At 37.4% G+C, this 20383-nt stretch overlaps 2 protein-coding genes across 2 annotated transcripts; one reads left to right on the top strand and one right to left on the bottom strand.

Moving 5' to 3' along the window:
* Positions 1-839: 839 nt before the first annotated feature.
* On the top strand, positions 840-8986 carry LOC142633843 (uncharacterized). The gene is made up of 16 exons (XM_075808092.1): positions 840-1073; positions 1161-1267; positions 1339-1429; positions 1533-1659; positions 1749-1941; positions 2305-2449; positions 2542-2632; positions 3617-3675; positions 3747-3824; positions 5485-5568; positions 6097-6278; positions 7117-7245; positions 7391-7463; positions 7740-7825; positions 8268-8352; positions 8534-8986. The coding sequence occupies exons 1-16, from the start codon at positions 990-992 to the stop codon at positions 8585-8587; spliced, it is 1668 nt and encodes a 555-aa protein (XP_075664207.1). The 5' UTR covers positions 840-989; the 3' UTR covers positions 8588-8986.
* Positions 8987-9781: 795 nt separating this feature from the next.
* On the bottom strand, positions 9782-11746 carry LOC142636824 (chaperonin-like RBCX protein 1, chloroplastic). The gene is made up of 6 exons (XM_075811123.1): positions 11485-11746; positions 11236-11330; positions 10787-10904; positions 10576-10592; positions 10428-10490; positions 9782-10324 (listed from the first exon to the last, which is right to left on the bottom strand). Exons 1-6 carry the CDS (start codon positions 11633-11635, stop codon positions 10250-10252), a joined length of 519 nt encoding a protein of 172 aa, XP_075667238.1. The 5' UTR covers positions 11636-11746; the 3' UTR covers positions 9782-10249.
* Positions 11747-20383: the final 8637 nt, after the last annotated feature.

The raw sequence follows: 20383 nt of genomic DNA on the forward strand, positions 1-20383 counted from the left end.
AAAATAAATAAATATATAAAACATGATTTAGAGGGAGACCGAAATGGACTAGCAGAGCATGTCTTTTATATTAAATTTACCTCAATTATTGCATTCTCTTGGTGCAATGGTCACTCTACAAGTATAAGTACTTATGAAGTATGAGAGGGCAAGGATTGAGATTCAAATATCTAGGAGAGAGTTTCACACATATATACACTTAGGGTATGTTTGGTTGAAGTGAAAACAGGAAGGATGAAAAATAGGGAGAGGAAAATAGGGTGAGAAATGACATTTTCTACCGTTTGGTTCTAGAGAGAAAACAAGAGAGACAGAAAATGGAGAGGAAAATAATCCCTCCGAGCTCACATTTTTTTATCCTCTCAATTTGGGAGGAAAATGGAAAAAAAAGAAAGATGTTGAATGATGTAATTTACACAAATACTCTCACTTTATTGCACTCACCTACCCCTTACTTTCCCACTATTTCTTATATATTATATAATAAGGACATAATATTTATATAAATTACATTTTCCATCATTCTCTTTTTCTTTCCAATCAAACAAAAAAGTTTTCCATCATTCTACTTTTTCACCTCTCCAACCAAACACACATGAGGAAAAACCAAATCTTTTCTATCCTCCTACTAATTTTTTATCCTCCTACTTTTTCATTCCTACAATTAAATAGATCTTTAAATTAGATTAAAGTAGAATTTCTATCTTGTATAAAAATCTTATATGAAAAAATAAAAAATTTACCCCGTTGTCTCTTCATTCACCCATCCTTTTACTCTGTCGTTTTCCAAATCAGCGACATCCCGTCTTCTGCAACAAACACGCGCCTGTTCGAACTTCAAAACGGCCCCCAAAAAAACAAAACGTTTCGAAACAGAACCGAAATTATGTAGGCGGCTTTGGAAATCGATTTATCAACGGCCAAGAGAGAGAGAGAGAGAGGGCTCTTGTTAGAGATATTGCACTCTCCTTTGTTTTTTTTATCAAAGCATGAACAAGAAAGGCTTAGCCATTTTGATGCGAACCAGAATGAGACCCAGCCATTCTACAAAGCTCACTCTCTCTCCTCTCACTGTATAAGTGTACTCTTAAACTTTCCAAATTCTCTCACTGCATTTCGCTACTTGAAATTCTCACTCTCCGATTTTTTGATTTCAACAGAACGAAGTAAATCAAATGGCACAGAATTCTCAACCAAACCGATCGAGTCCACGTGTTTCGCAATTTCAAGGATCCAAAAATCTCAATGCTTCGAGTAACACTGAAAGGTCTGTACTCTTAATTTCTTGCATAAAATTCAATTTCTTGAATTTTATATAAATTGATATTATTGTTACAGAGAATTTGAGCTTGTGAGAGAGGCGATGCACTCGGCTATATCGATGAACAAAACGGAGGTTTTAGATTCTGTGCTCAATGATTTTTCTGAGGTTAGTTTATAAGTTGTGATTAATGCTTTTTTTTAAATTTTTTTTTATTTTATAATTATAAAATTTTTTGTTGCAATTCTTATGATGAAAAATGATAATATAGGGTTATTCTTGCCTTGATTATGAAAACCGCCGGAGATTACTTCTATTGCTTGCGAAAGAGTATGATCTTAATAGGGCGCAAGTTCGCGAATTGATTAAGCAATATCTTGGACTTGAAGTACCTAGCGGTGAGTTTCAATATGTTGTTATACTCAATTTTGTTGTTGTTGTTGTTGTTAATGTTTTGTTAGATTGAGTTGGTGTGGGAATTATGTAGGTTTAGGTGAGAATGCTGAATCGTCAACTGGAGTAGAAGATGAAGGCTTGCTTTCTGCTTTCTATCGTATTGAGCGTAATTTGAGGCACGCGCTGAAGCCGGTGTATGAAGTTCTGTTTGAGCGGCTCAACACTCATCCCGGAGGGTTGAAGTTCTTGACCATTCTTCGAGCTGATATTCTATCCATTCTCGCGTAAGGTTATGCTCCATGTTGTATAGTATAGTCATATTGTTACCTCCTCAAAATAGACATACACTCTACCTGGGAAAAACAACAATGACAAATCCTAAGAGTGGTAGTGATGCATTGTGAATTTACAGCAATAATGTGCTGGATGCTGCTAGTAATGTTTAGGTTGGAGAAAAATCTAACTTGCTAAATGATGTAAAAGGTCTTTGAATTTGGGACCTGGTGCCTTTATCGGAGCTTAAATTTGATAAATTATTATTAAATCATCAATTCATCATATTGGGTTTTCAAATTCTGACATATCTTAAACAGTGATCAACATAATTGACATCAATATTAAGGAGAATTGTTTCTTTGAATACGCAGAGAGGGAAATATTGCATCTTTGCGAGCATTGGACTCCTATTTAAAGGAGAAACTTAGCACGTGGCTTAGTCCTGCTGCCTTAGAGCTTCACCAAATAACATGGGATGATCCTGCTTCTTTGCTGGAGAAAATTGTGGCTTATGAGGTGTTTTGTCTCTTCCCCGTGTTGCACTTCCTTTTGATTTAAAATTTGTGTGGTATAGCCTTCGTTGTTTGTAATAAGTATATTTTGTTTAGGCTGTGCATCCAATCAGCAATCTTATAGATCTTAAGAGAAGGCTGGGTGTTGGTCGTCGTTGTTTCGGATATCTACATCCGGCAATACCTGGTTAGCAATCCCTTTCAAAATTGCTGCTCATAGTACTAGTTTCTGTATCTGTTGTTTTAGGCTTATCTTCAATAGTCATGTATTTCATATTAGTTTTGTTCGTCCTGTGGCAATTCAGTGGTTATGCATTGTAATTGGTAAGTGTTGATTGCTATTATCAGATATATTGATCTCTTACTTCCCAGCCTTTGTTTTATTATAAGGTATCTTGGTAGATGTCTGACGGAAATTTCAAGTTATCTATTAGTAAGTCTGAAATTGCATCATATAGATTATTGTTGTCATTGCAACTTCTGAGTTTTTCCAATTTATTAATACTACAGAAATATCTTATAAATTTATAATCATTGGTTCAACCAGTTTGAAATAGATTGAGTCTGCATTTATTGAGGCAATAGCATGAATCTGTCATAGCATGATTGCGATTTAGCAGTAATAGTGATAGGCAGAATGATGTCTAATATCATAGTTTTTTTTGGATGGCTAATGTAGGAAGAGCAAAGAAAATATTCTAATTTAGTCTTGTTTAATTTTCTGAGTCAATTGGGATTTTTTATTAAATCTTATTAGTTACCTAGGTTGGAATGATTGGAATTTCCTAAGTCAATTAGAATTCAGGTTTAGTTTTAGTAGTCCATATAAATGTGTTGTTGTACTCCTATGGAGACAAGCTATGATGAATAAAATTGCAGTTGGAACTTTTTCCAATAGCTTGATACCAATTCTAATTAACCCTAGGTGCTGATTAGCAGGTTTTATGTTTCGCTAGGTGCTGATCCCTAGGCTTTTTTTTCTTCAATCTTGTTTTACAATAGTTTTGGTTTCATACCGTGTCAATGTGTCTTTTGCTTTTGGCTGTATGTTTTACATGACAATTAACTTGGAAATTAGTTTTGGAAAAGTCATACTAAAATATTTTGAGTTATCTTGTTTTGTTATGTGTATAAACTGATCAATGCAGTCTGATTCTGAATTTTGATTCAGGTGAACCCCTTATTTTTATTGAAGTTGCACTCCTGAAAGATGTGGCTCAGTCGATACAGGTTGGTTTTTTTTTTTAACCTTCTCTTATTCCGTCGGTGATGTATAATTAACATCTTTTATTGCTTGATAGGAAGTTTTGTGGGATGATCCTCCTATACCTGAATGTGAGGCAACATGTGCATTATTTTACTCTATTTCATCAACTCAGGTATGGTATAACTTATAAAACATAATGGAAACACATAACAGATATCATATTGATGTTTTTGTGGTATTTTTATTTCATGATGCAAGTTCAGTTATGCATTTTAAGTGCCCCTTAATTTTAGGTTTGTTTATCATACTTCCATGCCATTTATTGCTTACATCTTATGTTGCTTACTTCCATATTGAGCTCATTTCATTGGAAACCTTGGCAGATAAAAATTGTCTTTACTTTGTATGCCATCTACCCTTGAAAGAATTTTCTTTATTTTGTTCATTATTTGCTCCATTTCTGTTTGTATTATTATTTTTTAACTGTTTGTAATTTTTCTAGTAATCAAACAAGTGTTTTACTCATAAGTAATAAAATTTTATTGAGTAGAGGAACTAGTCTATATACACAGGATGAATACATAAGATAGCCTAAAGGATTACAAAGAATGAGAATTACAATCCAAAAGAGAGAGAATCAGTGAAGTTCACTATAGAATATCTCTGACTGAAGACACTAAATCATTAAAACATTAATCTGGTAAAAAGCGCCATCAGATGAATCACTGAGGTTTTCTCATTTTCAAAAGTATGATGATTCCTCTCTCTTCATGGTGTCCACATCAGGCATAAGGGTAGCCAAACCAATTCTTCCATCCAGATAGTAAATCCGCAACACTCATTGGCATTATCCACTAAACCCCAAACACCGTTAAACAAAGGTTCCACAATGCTATGCAATGCCATAGTGTAACAACAGATGATCCATAGTGCCTACACATGCAACATAAGTTTACAAAAGTCATGAACACCAATGACTGTAGCTCAACTGACACTTCCTTCTCCCATAATAATGATGGAGGGCGAGGTGGGTTCAAGACCTATTGGGCGTGTGTGTAACTTACCAATAAAAAAACAATCTCGGATGAACATGACACTCCAAGAGTGTGTTGTCTCTTCATTTTTTTTTTCTACGTAAGTGTTAATTGAGGCACCTTTATCAGCTGCAAGTGCATACAACTTCTGGTACATCTCCTCCAGAAATTGATTCCCACACCACTTATCCGACCAAAACCTCACGCAATTATCATCCCCTACCTCAAGCTACACATAGTCCCTCCACAGATCCATCCCAAGTCCCAACCCCCCCTAGTACTCCTCATAAACTACGACCTTGGGTACTTTTTCATGGACCATCGGCCCCAATCCTGCCCATATTTGAAAGCAACAACCCATCTCCATAAATGTGTCTTTTTCCCCACAGCACCAAAGCTATTTACCCAATAAGGCTTAGTTAAAAGTGTCCAATTTTCTCACCACAAGCAGCCAGTTCAGTTGGAGAACAAATATGATTCCATTCCACAAGATGGAATTTAAATTCATCACCTAGCCCTCCCCACAGAAAATTACCTGCAATCTTTCCAAATGCTTGGCCACATAAGAGTGTATAACCATTGATTATTGGAATCTATTAGCATTGGTAACTACCAAAGTTGATGGATAAATAGAGACATTGATGGTTGTAAATTATATCTGTAGTCTCTAAACCTCTACTTATTATTCTTCTCTTATCCCCACTTATTTTAATTGCTTTTTTGAGTACTGACTATCATAATTTTCGTTTTAATAGTCTTCTTCCATGTCCCTGATCTGCGTGCTTTGAAATTTTGCAGCCTGGCTTATCAGGGATCAACCTAGGAAAGTTTCTTATTAAACGTGTGATAACACTGGTGAAAAGAGAAATGCCACATATATCTGTAAGTATTTCTCTAGCTTTATAGAGATGTATGAATTTGAAGAGCAGAGACTTGTTTCAAACAAAAGAATCATTGTTTATTAAATGTTTTTTGTTTATTTATATATGGCTAATTAGCTTTTGGATCATTTTTGTTCTTGGTCATTGATTTTAATTGCTCTTTTTTGTTTGGTTCATAAAAACTTAGCTTTGTGCTACACAACTGTTAAGTTGTGTTGATCATCTATTTATCCTGTGAACACAGTGGTAATATTAGCTCCCTTCTTCATCGAGATTAGTATTTTCATATTAATGTTTATTGATTTACCGGTTTACTTTCTGCTTAGCTAGTAACTTTACTGTAATTTTGTTCAAGTTTTATTTTTATAATAAGTCCAATATACGTCACATATGCAATCAAATTATATTGGAGGAAATGTGCTATCAAATTTTATGTATGTCTTTAAGGCTGCTGTCAATCTCATTTGTCTAGCCATGGTTTTTCTGTCTTTATCCTGGCATTACTTACTGTCCTCATTTTTTTCCACAGACATTTGCAACTCTCAGCCCCATCCCCGGGTTCATGCAATGGCTCCTATCTAAGTTGGCATCTCAGTCAAAGCTTGCTGAAGCAGAAGACGTGTCACAGTCATCAGTTGATAGTTCTGGTTCTGCTTTCTGGGAGAACATACTTGAACCAAAGGAGGAAAAAGCACTTATGGATTTATCTGAGTAAGCTTCATGTTCTTTCCAATATACCTATTCATAGAAATGAAGCTATTTCATTAAGTTGAATGAATGATATATCTCTCATCGAGAGATTATAAATGCTTTTTAGATCCATGGTTTTGTGATTATTCTTTTCTTTAGAGAGAAAGTGGTTAATTTTTACATTTATGTCTGCACATGAGATGAATGATCTGATTCCCTGGGCACTTGCTTTCTTTGAAGAACTGTAGTAGACCATTGCTAAAAACTTGTGAATTTTAGATTAATTTTACAATGAACTACATTACGTTTAGAACATTAGATTGCAACTATAGGAGGTTTATTTATTTTTTAAAACATCCCTGTTTACCTGATTCTCTCTTTTCTTTAACTATATCTTTACTTGTTAAAATAAAAATGAACTGCATTACTTCTAGATAGAATGGATGTGAAACTTTTGGACCTGTTTATGGAGTCAGGTCCATCTCCCAATAAATTCTCGGTAATTAGCCCCAGTAAAGCTGAACTGGTCATCTTCAAAAAATCAAGTGATTGTGCAATTTATTACACTTCATTGATGTCCTTGGGCCAATCAGCATGAAAGATACTGCCCCTGGCACATCCTAATAATGGTCTAGGGCTTGGGGTTTTACACATAGTACTTCCATTCTTGAGTTTCATACTTCTCTGAGCTTTTCTGTTTGATTCATTGTATTGTTTTAGTTTCATTGTGTTCATCATCATGAACGTGGAGTAATTCTTCATATCAATAAAGATTATTACCTAAAAAAAACCAAACATCCCACTTTTCTTCCCATGTTCTTGAAACATATGTTGTAAACCTTAATATTTTGAGTTGCAGGGGTGTTGCTACTGGGAAAAATGGCATGGAAGTGATGCTGAATTTGCTGAATTCAACAAATTATGAGTGGACCAATTCAGCTGAATTGCTTTCAGCGTTAAGATCCCCTCTAATTCGACTTTGTGCTAGGTAACATTATAAATATCAGCTAGGAGTGAGACCTGAGTGAATTGGAAATGATGTCATAGAATAAAGTTCTGAATTGTTGCATTAGCTTTTACTGTTATGCATTTTATTGAATATAAAATAAATGATGCTTGTTTTCTGTCTATAGGTATCTTCTGCAAGAGAAAAAAAGAGGAAAAGCTTTGGATTCTGTAGCAAATTTTCACTTGCAAAATGGAGCGGTATGTCATGCAACCTTAATTGGTAGAACATGTAATCTATATTCCTTCTAGGAAAAATTTATTCAGGGAAAAACTAACAGTGACATGGGTTGGATGGGATATGTTTCAAGTGATATGTAATACCCATATTTGTTAATTGATGAAGAAAAAAAAAAAATCTAACTGCAAGAAATTACAATTACGTAAGGGATCAAAATTGGCAGGTAACCAAAAATAGCACGTTTCCCTAGTTGGAAATTTCATTCTATTTATTGCAGATTTTCTTAATATGGACAGATGGTTGAAAGAATAAATTGGATGGCAGACCGATCAGAAAAAGGTCTTCATCAAAGTGGAGGTCTCATGGTGAATTATGTATACAGGTAATCTTCCTGTTGAGATCCTTTTTTTTTTATTATGTCATCGATTCTCTGAGGAAATCTGTGAGTTGCACACATTATTCGTGAATCGGATTAGATCCATCATACGACTGTTTTGATACGGAAGACATGCCCCATCTTAGACCAGTGACCATAAATTGTCATATGAAATTTTCTGGGAATACTTGCCTAAATATACTACAAAGAAGGCTCAGGTAGTTTGTGGCTATATTTTTGGATTGATTTGGGGGGCCAAACAAATCATTTTGTAGGTTTTAGTGCATGAATTTTGATTGTTAGAGAAATATGGAAGGTGAGGTCATGTGTTCAAGGTCTGCCATGTGCATGTGTAACTTGCCCAAAAAAATAACAGAAACCTTGCTTGTAATTTTAATGGAAATTCTGGCCTTTAATAACGTGAAATATGTTGAACCCTGAATTGCAGGCTGGAGAAAATAGAAGAATATGCTCAGTCATATTTCAGCACAGGGCATATCAATGCTTCAGCTGATCTACATCAGTTGATTAAGGTAATATGTTGTGCATGAAAGTCAGAGCTTGGAGTATGACTTCATATTAGACATGCCACATCTTATATATGCACTTGCGTGCACACACACTCACAGAGTAAGAGTGAGCAAACTCACAAGTTAGAGATAAGTCATTTATTTTTCCTAATTGCTATCCTTGTTTTTACTCGGCTTGCAACAGTTGAAGGAACATGGAGATTTTGGAGGTTTGCCTGAAGAGATTCTTAGAATATGATTTTTTTCCAATATGGATTAGTTTTGTATTAGTCAAGGAGAATTTAAGCAGGCTTATGTCTGTAAATATCAGCCACAGATATTTGTACTGAGGACAAAAGCAGCCAATGGTTTAAAAGTCTAGGATGCTGGATGGAGTAGAATCAAATATATAGCTTCATACTCTGCTTCTGTCCAACACTTGGTGAAGACATTTGCATTGCTGCTTTCCCACTATGTATTTGTTTGCATAGAAATTAAGTTTCTGTTTCTCATTATTTGGAAAAGAAAAAATGAAAGCAAATGGCAATAGTATATATTATACAGTTTATACTCTGGACAGCAAGCTATTATCAGATAAGTTACAACATATTATTCTTTTTCTTTTAAACATATCAGCTGATTTTATTGGATTTTTAAAGACTTTTCTTATAGGAAAATCCGATTCATAGAGCTGTCAGGATGCAAAACTCTTGTATGCGCCTGGCACATGAAATACTTTCTCTGTCAGGACTCAGGACACTGTTTTATTTTGACTACCAACCCTACCTTTGTTATAGAATGATGTGAAGCAGGTAGTCAATCTAATGTTTGAAGTAAAGACCTCCCTCCAGAACTTTGTTTCTAGTTTTAGGCGTAAAACAAATTAGGATAGAAAGTAGTGACTTTTGACTTGGGATCCCAAATTTTAAATCACTAGTTTGCATTAGATCATTTAATTTCTGATAAACTACCACTTGTCCCCAAAAAACTTAAGTTATTAAGAAATTGTGAAATTTATCATATAACTATTATTGGTGTGAGGAGGAAACTGTGGATTATTTATTACTACATTGCAAGTTTGTCCATACCTTGTAGAGTTAAGTCTTCTACTTGTTTGGGGTTCAGTGGGTAATGCCGAAGACAGTAGTCTCTCTACTTTATACATGGTGGAATTTGTTGGGCATTCATTCTTCCGATGTTTGGAATATGGTACCGACATGTCTTATGTGGTTAACTTGGAAGAAATGCAATGCCCGAACTTTTGAGGATACAAAGAACTGTAGACCTGATGAAGTCTTTACTAACTAGGACTTTGTTGGAGTGGTCTCGTATTTAGAGTTTTACGCATTGTACTTGTTTGCTTGATTTACGTAGTGAGTTTACAATAGTAAACTCATTGTTCTTTTCTTATCAATAAAGTTTTTATTACTTATATAAAAAAAAACCATTATTTTAACAAAGTGTATAATTTATAGGCTTAACAAAGTGATCTTATAAAAGGTAACACATGTTTCTCAAGCAGTTCTTCTAACTGTATGCTTACTAATTGTATATAAATACCAAAACAAAGTAAGAACACGGGAGGTAAAGCTTGAAATTTCTGTGTCTTCATGATTGTACCCTTATTTTCTGCAATTATGGTATGCATGCACTGGCTCCAATTAGATTGTTGATCCTCATTCAGTGAAACTGTCCTATCATCTTGAGTTTACCATTTTTCTGGTACAACTGTTTGGGTCTTCACTCTTCAGAATATTTCTGGGACATTGATCATCTTACAATGCTGAAGACAAGCTAGAGCCTTCAAAGTTGAATATTATGAGGTTATATCTATTAATTCAACAATTAATTCTTTAAATCATTATGGATTTATGGAGCAGGACTTCACAATCACAATTGGAGAAGAAGGTGTAGTGATCGATTACTTCTCGCTCTCTGCCTGACTGGTTTCTAAGACATATTCTCTCATGATACTCGTGTTAGATTCATCGACCATCTACAAGAAGGAGATAAAACAAATGCAAACAAAAATTGAAGAAAAAAAACGCATAAATAGGATTAAACTGAAAAAAAAAAAAAAGTTAAATTTAATCGCTGACCTTAACAGCTACTCTCTTCAGGTTGTCCCATTCAAAATCATTTTTACAATAGGCAGATCGAACCTATATTAAAATTCCGAAGTGCCTCTTGATGTTAATAAGTTAGTGAATAAATAAACAAATAGACCATCACAAGTAATTTACTGACCTCTAATATACGAAGAGCTTCATGCAGATGCCATTGTTTGTACGAAGAATATAGTGGAATCCCATTGATCAAATCACAAGTCATGCATATTGTCAAAAGTCAGATCTTACACGACAACAATAAACATATATAGTCATTCTGTTTGTGTAAGAATCCAGGACATCTTACATGTTATAACATAAAATTGAAAATAGGTTTATCATTAACATACCTAAACCCTTATGCCTTGAAGATTCTCTCATCAAACTGGCACAGAACTTGTCCCCATCATTCAATGAGTGACTATCCATGAATTCCATTAACTCCTTGTATGCCTCAGTGTTATAGCTCTGCTCTGGCAAACAACTGTTAAAAGATAAATTTATCCAATATAAATGTTTCAACCAATCCTAGATGCATTATTATATGCACTTTCAGCCTCACTTTCATCTTAATAAGCCACAAACAACTTTTGACTCTTAAGAAAAGAGAGTATCATTCCCTTAGTCATTGAAAAGATTTATAATTCCCCACAATCCATGGCTAGTTAACAAAAGCATCTAAACATTGAAAAGAAAACAAATGAATTCAACTCATCCTAAGCATATAATTTAACTTTATGTAATCATGCAAACAAGTTAAGGCTAAGCAAAGAAAGCAAAACAAGGGGAGAAGAGGAACCTGAAGCTGTGCTGCGACAATCCTCACTGCAATGTAAGTGAAGAAATTGTGGAGGTTTTTGGCTCCCTTAGCTTCTGGTGATGCTTCTCCAAATCCTGCATTCAATTACAAAAATTAACCTCATAACTAATACACACACAAACACAAACACAAACACATACAAAATTGCACTTGTGCATATCTTATATATTGTAGAGAAAGATATATATTAGACATACATAACATAGTTATAAATTGTTAAATACCCACCAGGGACATACATCTTTTGGCAGTGCAAGCGAGTGGGTTGAGAGGTCCTTGGCTTGCTGCATGGCCAGGAAGGATAAGCTTTCTTTCTGTTTGATTTTGAAGGGAAAAGATAAGGGAGCTGAGAGGGTGTGAGAATTGCAGAGGATTCCATGGATAATGGGATGGTAAGGGAAGCTGAGATTCCACAGATTTTGGGATAGGTATAGGCTCTAGCTATTGTATAAGACCAAATTCCCTGAAAGTCCAAATATGCAAATACAGACTGTGATAGTGTATCTCTCAAACAACAAAAATATCTTCCAATTAAACTTTTAGTGCAAAATGTTCTCAAAAAAAAAACAAAAAACAAAAAACAAAACTTTTAATGCAAAAAATATCTCTGGGTCATGGCCCATGGGGGAGTCACAAAAATTTTCAGGGATTTCCACGTCTACTCTAGTCTAGTGTGGAACCCACCTGTGCATGTCTTCTAGTTTTACAGGGTTTTCTTTAAAATAATTTTATTTATTTATTATGTAGAAAATTTTTTTTTGAGAAAGATTTAAAAAATAAATTGGATTTAAACATAATTGCATTTTAAAAATTAAAACCTTAAAAAGTATGACATGTGTTTAATTAGGTAACGGTTTTGCTATGCGTATTGCGTATCCACATTCTAGATTCTAGCTAATATTTTTGTGTTTGAGGGGGATTTTTTTATAAGTTAAAAAATGGGTGTTGATATTGTTTGATGTAATAATTTAACTAAAACCATGTTTGTAAAACACAATTTAACAAATATAAGCTTATCGAGACTTGTAATGTAATAGAAAGTATGTATCAAGATTTAGCCATTAAAAAAAAAAAATGATAGAATCGAAATCAAAATCACCTTCACCCACTGTCAATGAACGTTCTTTGGAAGTAGGTGTAACGAACGGAAAATTCTTAGGTACTCTCAGAGTATAGAGAAATAGTACTCCATTCTCTCACATTTATGATGGACCTCACTATAAATTTAATGAGTAAACTCCACCATGAATGTGAGAGGAAAGAGTACTGTTATGCACTAGAAATACTAGTACCATGACCAATGAGAAAAGGCAATATATAATATGGGTAATGGGTTTATGCCAGCCTAATAGCATCGGTCACAATAAAAAAATTTATAATTAAAAAAAAAAAAAATCTGGGTATGCAAGTTTTTCAATATGTCAGTAGGACTATAGTGAAGGCCCAACTGTTCTACACAGTACACAACTTTTTTTTAGCCCAAACCATTGAGCTCTGGGCTTCGTGCGTGTTAAAAAAAAGGAGTCCAATAATTGCCCATAAAAACTGTCTAGTAAATGTTTCATATTTTTGGTCTAATTCCTTTTTCTTTTTCTTTTTCTTTTTTTTTCCCCCTTACCTGAAAGTTGAAACCAAACATTACAGTTTTTTTTTTTTATTAATTTTAATTTTTGGTAAATGAGAAAAGAATACTTGTAACTCACTCTATAAATTTACAATCGACCCAAAATTTTGAGACTAAAGTTACTATTTTAGTGGTCTCCTTCGGATGGAAAATTGACAAATTTATTTGAATGGTACAATTTGAGGGTGTTCAAGAAACTTTGGTCTCTCTCCATAAAATTCAATACCTAAAAACCTAATGATGGGGAAAAAAAAATCATAGAGTTATGCAAATTGAGAAGGATATATACATATATATATATATATATATATCATATTATATATACACAACTTTTTAACCATAGATTTTCATAAGATCAACAATTCCATTTTATAACAACGGAGAGAGGATAATACCTAATGATCAAATATTAGTGACACAACATCACATTACACTCCTTTTATATATATGATCAAATATTAGTGACACAACATCACATTACACTCCTTATATATATATATATATTGAAATTATCTAGGTAAAAGGAGAAAGCCATTGAAATACTTTGAATGAAATTATTAATGAAAACATATATGACAACTAAGATATTCTCCACTAATAGATAATAACTACTAGAAAACAAATAATTGCCTAGTTCAATCTTGAAAAGACGGACAAAATTAGTCTCCTAAAGATGGTTCTGGTGTTGAAGAGATCTCGTGATGATGATGGTGCTGATGATTATGATGAAAAGTGGTGAGAGTGAGACATTTTTTCACAATATATACTCAATTTATATTGTATTATTTCTAGTATTATTCAATTATTTGGGACTTCTTAAAAGTAGAAAAAAAAATTTATATCTCCAAAAAAATATATTAATTTTTACCTTAAAATTTGGGGGCGTTTCTCTAGTAGGGGTCTTAGGCGATGGCCTAAGTGGCCTAGGCCTAGGGTCGGCCTTGGTAATATCCAAGGCTGTTTGTGAAATATGTAGCAAGGCAAACAAGAAACAATACTGCAACAACCAGTGCTTTCTTTATCATGGTCGAAATCTTCACTCAAAACCCTAGTTTTTGTATATCCCAGTAGTGATGAGTGAGACTATAATGATGAATTATAATGAGATGTGGCTATTTATATATAGCATATAGAAGAGTATTCCAACTACACTACAAGTACCCCTTTAAATTATTTTATCATTATCACTTTTTTTTTTAATTATCATTTTCAATTTATCATGTAGAGGTGAGATTTTAATATCACTAAAATTCAATTTTGTAATTCTTTTTCCGATTCTCATCTTAACTCCCCTAATTTAAAATAGCGGTAAAAACATTCAATTCATTACCATTTTTTCAATATTTTTTCTATTGATTATTGCTATCTTTTTTTTAATAATTTTTTTGAGTTTTTTTTTTAAAAAGCAGATTAAAGGCTCGTTTGATAATATTAGTCTACTAATGTTGTTTAGGTGTTGTGGGGGTAAAATAGATAAAATGTTTGTTTGGGCCTTGGGCCTGATTTGGTGGTGTAAGTCTGTCTGAGGAAAAGTACCTCTTCGAACGAGCCCAGTAAATGTCATGGGACATACCAAGGGATTTAGAGACAGAATTCCGGAAGATCTATTGGGTAAAGGCGTGATCCACGCAGTGGTTAGAAGGAAGAACGTGTGAGAAATATTAGAGGAGAAAAAGCTGCTACCACCGCATTAAAGACCCTGCACCTACCTCCTTGGCCGCATTAATGGGGAAATGACCTCTGAGCAGTGAGGTTCAGCTTTCCAGCTGGTATTTGGAGGTTTAAAGAAGGTGTTGGATGGGACAAGTATCTAGGGAGGAGATTGGTGATACACGTGGAAGAAAGAAGGAAGAAGAGGATGGATTCAAGAGAAGAAGAAAGATATAAAAGGTAGAGGAGGGCAGAAGGAAGAGGAGATCGAATACTTGAATTGTAATTGTAATATTGTTCTTAAAGGAAAGAAAGGCAATACAGGTTGTCCTCAGTTTACGTCCGAGGAGAGATTCTTTACTGTTCTCATCTACTGAACACGCGGATAACGACAATCTAGCCTGTTTTTCCCTTGTCCAACATCCACAGTCTAGGTTTCAAGCCCACACTCTACAAATTTTTATTGTATAAGGCTCTTTGGGCCTGAGTCCACCTAGTGATTGGACCGGGTACAAATTGTGCACTTACAATTGGCGCCGTCTGTGGGGACCTAGTGCTGAAGGAATTGGAGCGTTATGGCAGGCTTAGATTCACATCGTGCAGAGTCTTAGGGGTCCCAGCGTGAAGATCACTTTGAGCATCTCGAGCGTCAGAGGGATCGGGAGGGAAGTGTGCATACGGTACACCCCGGTGCAAGCCATTCGGGTGGTGGAAGTAGAGCCACCCATAAGGATGACGCCAAGGTCATGCAGAAGGAGATTGACCACCTTAAGAAAAAATTACGCCGTGTCAGACGAAGGTGAGCCTCACCTCTTTCCCATCCTTTCTCTGGGGGCTCTTAGGGAAGCAGTTACAGTCCAAGGTCTAGGACTCCTCCTAGCGAAACCTTCTCTTATAAGAAAGATGAGCTTCTGGGTTGCAGGCATAAAAAGTTTCCCTCTAGGGGCTTAGGAAATGACGCTATGAGCAGGGCATTGCATCAGATCTCTAAGTCCCATTTCTCACGTAGGATTGAGAAGGGAAAACTTCCACGACGATTCACCCAGCCCACCTTCACCATCTATAATGGCAGGACGGACCCAGTTGAGCATGTGAGTCATTTTAATCAAAGGATGGTAGTACACTCTCAGAACGAGACCTTGATGTGCAAAGTCTTTCCCTCTAGCCTGAGACTTGTTGCTATGAGTTGGTTTAACGAACTGAAGGCGGGATCTGTTGATTCTTTCATGGAACTCACTAGGGCATTCACGCCTCGATTCATTACATGCAGCAGAGTTCCTCGGCCTTTGGACTCATTGTTATCTATGGCCATGAGGGAGGGTGAGACCTTGAAAACGTATTCTGACAGATACTGGGAGATGTTTAATGAAATCGACTGCGATTTTGATGAAGTGGCGATTAACATTTTCAAGGTGGGCCTCCCAACTGATCACTATTTAAGGAAATCTTTGACTAAGAAGCCTGTGTGGAGTGTACGTCGGCTTATGGATCGCATTGATGAGTATAAAAGGGTTGAGGAAGACCAATAATAAGGTAAGGGTAAGGCAAAGGCTATCCCTCAAGAGATGAGGGATTTCAGGTCGGATAGGTACAGTAACAACATGCCGAGAAGAGATTTCTCTAGGCAATCTGGTTCAGCCACTCCTCAAGTAGTTAACACCGTATTCCGAGAACTAGTACACCAATTGTTGGAGAAAGTCCGCAAGGAGCCCTATTTCAAGTGGCCTAGTAAGATGGCAGGGGACCATGCGAAGCAAAATCAGAACCTTGTTTGCCAATACCATCAGGATGTAGGCCATACTACCGAGAACTGCCGGACACTTTGGAATCATTTGGAAAAGCTGGTCAGTGAAGAAAAGTTGAAGCAACATTTATATCAGCCTAGTGGGCAAAGAAGCAATTCGGGTTCGATTAACCAGAGGAATAATTCGTCTCGGCCCCCCATTGGGAACGATTAATGTCATCCTTGCAGCCCCAGGAAAGACCGGTTCCTGTCCTACTAGGGTGATGTCCATATCACATATTCTCACCGAGGAGTCTGGCTCCAGGCTGAAAAGAATTAAAGGTGCTTCTCCACCTATCTTGGGCTTCTCGGACGAAGATAAAGTTGGGACCATCCAACCGCATGATGACGCCCTGGTGGTTACTCTAAGGATAGGGAACTACGATGTAAAGAGGGTGATGGTCGATCAGGGTAGTGGTGCGGATATTATGTACCCTGATTTGTTTAGGGGGCTCAATTTGAAGCTCGAGGATCTTACGGCTTATGATTCACCACTGATAAGTTTCGAAGGGAAGGCCGTCATACCAAAGGGACAAATTCGTTTTCCGGTACAGTTAGGTCCGAAAACAGTTGATGTGGATTTCATCGTGGTTGACGCTTATTCCTCATATACGGCCATTGTTGCAAGACCGTGGCTGCATGCTCTGGGTGCTGTTTCCTCAACTTTACATGTCAAAGTAAAGTTCCTGTTGGGAGGACAAATTGAGGAGATTTTGGGGAGTCAATCGGTAGCAAGGCAATGCATATCGGCTACAATATTGCGCTAGGCCGAACCAGAATCCTCGACCTCGGCTGCGGAAGACTTATAGCAATTAACGACTCTGGATATGCCAGGTGCGGTGACAGCAGAGGAGGCAATGTGTGAGGAATTGGAAAAATTTCTTATTGATGATGACCCTGAAAGGTTCTTTTAGGTTAGGGTATGACTACCACATCAAGAGAAGGTGGAATTGGTGATCTTTTTGAAAAGCAATATTGATGTATTTGCATGGAATCCCTGCGAGGCTCCGGGGGTTGACCCAAGCTTCATTTACCATCATTTGAATGTTAATCCTGCCATTGTCCCCAGGAGGCAACAACCTTGGCGTTCTTCCAAAGAACATGCCGAGGCCGTCAAGGAGGAGGTGCTCAAGCTCAACAGGGTTGGGGCTATTAAAGAAGTTTTCTATCCAGAATTGTTGTCACATACTGTTGTGGTAAAAAAGAAGAGCGGGAAGTGGAGAGTATGTGTGGACTTCACAGACTTGAACAAAGCCTATCCCAAAGACTCATTTCCAATGCCTCGCATCGATCAACTAGTGGACGCCACGGTTGGGCATCCTCGGATGAGTTTTTTGGATGCCTTCCAAGGCTATCACCAAATACCTTTGGCGTTGGATGACTAGGAGAAAATCGCCTTCATTACTCCTACGGGAAATTATCACTATAAGGTGATGCCGTTCGGTTTGAAAAATGCAGGGGCTACTTACCAAAGGATGATGACCAGGGTGTTCGAGTCGTAGCTTGGAAAGACTATTGAGGTATATGTGGATGATATGGTGGTGAAGAGCAAGACAGTGCCCATGCATGTGAAAGATTTGGATGACACCTTTCAAACGTTTAGGAAGTACAAGTTGCGCCTTAATGCCTCTAAGTGCTCTTTTGGGGTGGGCTCTGGTAAGTTCTTAGGATACATGGTGACTCATAGAGGAATAGAGGTAAATCCGGCATAGGTCAGGCCATCCTTAGCTTGTGACCACCTCGGAATCCAAAGAAAGTTCAAAGGTTGACTGGGATGACTGCTGCTCTCAGCAGGTTTATCTCTCGGTCTGCTGATAGGTGCAGACTCTTTTTCCAGCTACTAAATAAGTGGAAAGGATTTAAATGGACCGAGGAATGTGCTTCGGCTTTTCATCAACTTAAAGAGTATCTTTCCCAGCCACCCATCATGTCTCGGCCAGAGATTGATGAAGTCCTGTTTGCATACATAGCTGTAGCTATCCATGCAGTCAGTTTGGTTTTAATACAGGACGATAGCGGAGTATAGAGACCGGTTTACTACGTTAGCAAATCTTTGAATGAAGTCGAAGTGTGATATTTACTTTTGGAAAAGGCGATTTTGGCTGTAGTTCATGCTACGCGGAAGCTTTCTTATTACTTCCAATCCCACACTGTTGTGGTTTTGACTTAACTTCCTCTCAAGTCGGTACTATGAAGCGCTGACTACTCAGGGAGGGTAGCCGAGTGGGGAACTATTTTGGGAGTTTTCGATATCAAATATATGCCTCGCACCTCCGTGAAAGGCCAGGTCCTTGCTGATTTGGTGGCAGAATTCGCCGAACCTTCATTAGAAGAAACCGCAAAGGAGTCGCACATGGATGAAAAATCAGTTGGCATGGTCACATGCGAAGGGCTTCCGGTCTGGAAAGTATATGTCGACGGGGCGGGGAATCAGAGAGGGTCAAGTATCGGGCTTGTTTTGGTATCCCCTGAAGGAATCACCTTTGAAAAATCATTGAGATTGGCGTTCTCGGCCACTAACAATGAGGCTGAAGTTGTCTTAGTTGGTATGGCTATGGTTCAGAGAATGAGGGGAAAATCAGTTCATATGTCCTCGGATTCTCAGTTAGTCGTGGGCCAGGTGATTGGAACCATAGAGGCAAGGGATTCGAGAAAGCAAGAATACCTGGCTAAGGTCAAATGTTTACAATCTAAGTTTGATTCTTTCATCCTGACGCATATCTCTCGAAGTGGAAACACACATGCAGACTCATTGGCCACTCTGGCAACATCCTCGGCTCAGGGCTTGCCTAGGATTATCATCATCGAAGACTTGCTGAAGCCTGCTTTAACAATCGCAAGTGCCATCCGTATCCATCAAGTAAGACTCGGACCTAGCAGAATGGACCCCGTAGTTTCTTTTCTAAAAAGTGATGTGTTGCCCGAGGAGAAGTCTGAAGCAGATAAGATTTGTCGAAAGGCACCTCAATTCTGGTTGTTCGAGGATCAGAAGCTGTATAAACGCTCTTTTTTCGGACCATACCTACTGTGTGTACACCCTGAAGCGACGGAGGCACTTTTGGAAGAATTGCACGAGGGGATTTGCGGAAGTCATACTGGAGGGAGATCCTTAGCCCATAGAGCTCTGACCCAGGGATATTGGTGGCCCAATATGCAGAGAGAGGCTCAGGACTACGCGAGAAAATGTGACCAATGCTAGAGATTTGTGCCTAACATCCATCAGCCTGGTGGTGTCCTTAATCCTTTGTCTAGTCCCTGACCATTCGCTCAATGGGGACTGGATATAGTTGGGCCTTTCCTGAGAGCTGCGGAAAATAAAAGGTGGCTACTCGTGGGAACTGATTACTTCACCAAGTGAGTTGAAGCTGAGCCTTTATCAAATATTAGGGATGTAGACACCAAGAAATTTATCTGGAAGAACATTATTACTAGATTTGGGGTACCTCACACACTTATTTCTGATAATGGCGAGCAATTTGATAGTAAAGCTTTTAGGAAGTATTGTAATGACTTGGGCGTCACAAACAGATACTCCACGCCAGCTTATCCTCAGGAAAATGCGCAAGCCGAGGCCGTTAACAAAGTGATAGTCAATGGAATTAAGAAGAGGTTGGATGATGCAAAGGGTAGATGGGTAGAAGAATTGCCACACGTTTTGTGGACATATCGTACTACACCGCGAAAATCCACAGGAGAAACACCCTTCTCCATGACTTATGGGGCTGAGGCGGTGATACCTTTGGAATCTGGGTTTTCGACATTAAGGACGAGTTCTTTCAGCCCTGGAAATAACGATGGCTTGCTAGAGAAAAGCCTGGATCTGGTTAAGGAACGGCGAGAGGCCGCCATGGTACAACTGGCTTATTATCAGCAGAAGCTCAAATGGGGATATGATGCTCATGTGAAACTAAGGCCACTTGCGCTTGGAGATTTGGCCTTGAGGAAAGTCATGGGTACTTCCAAGAATCCAGCGTAAGGAAAGTTAGCACCAACCTGGGAAGGACTATACCGAATTACTTCTGTAGCGGGCATAGGGTCATATCGCTTAGCTGATCTAGATGAAAAAATTG

This window comes from Castanea sativa, chromosome 5 (assembly GCF_040712315.1).
Source record: "Castanea sativa cultivar Marrone di Chiusa Pesio chromosome 5, ASM4071231v1".
In the NCBI taxonomy this organism is placed as follows: Eukaryota; Viridiplantae; Streptophyta; class Magnoliopsida; order Fagales; family Fagaceae; genus Castanea; species Castanea sativa.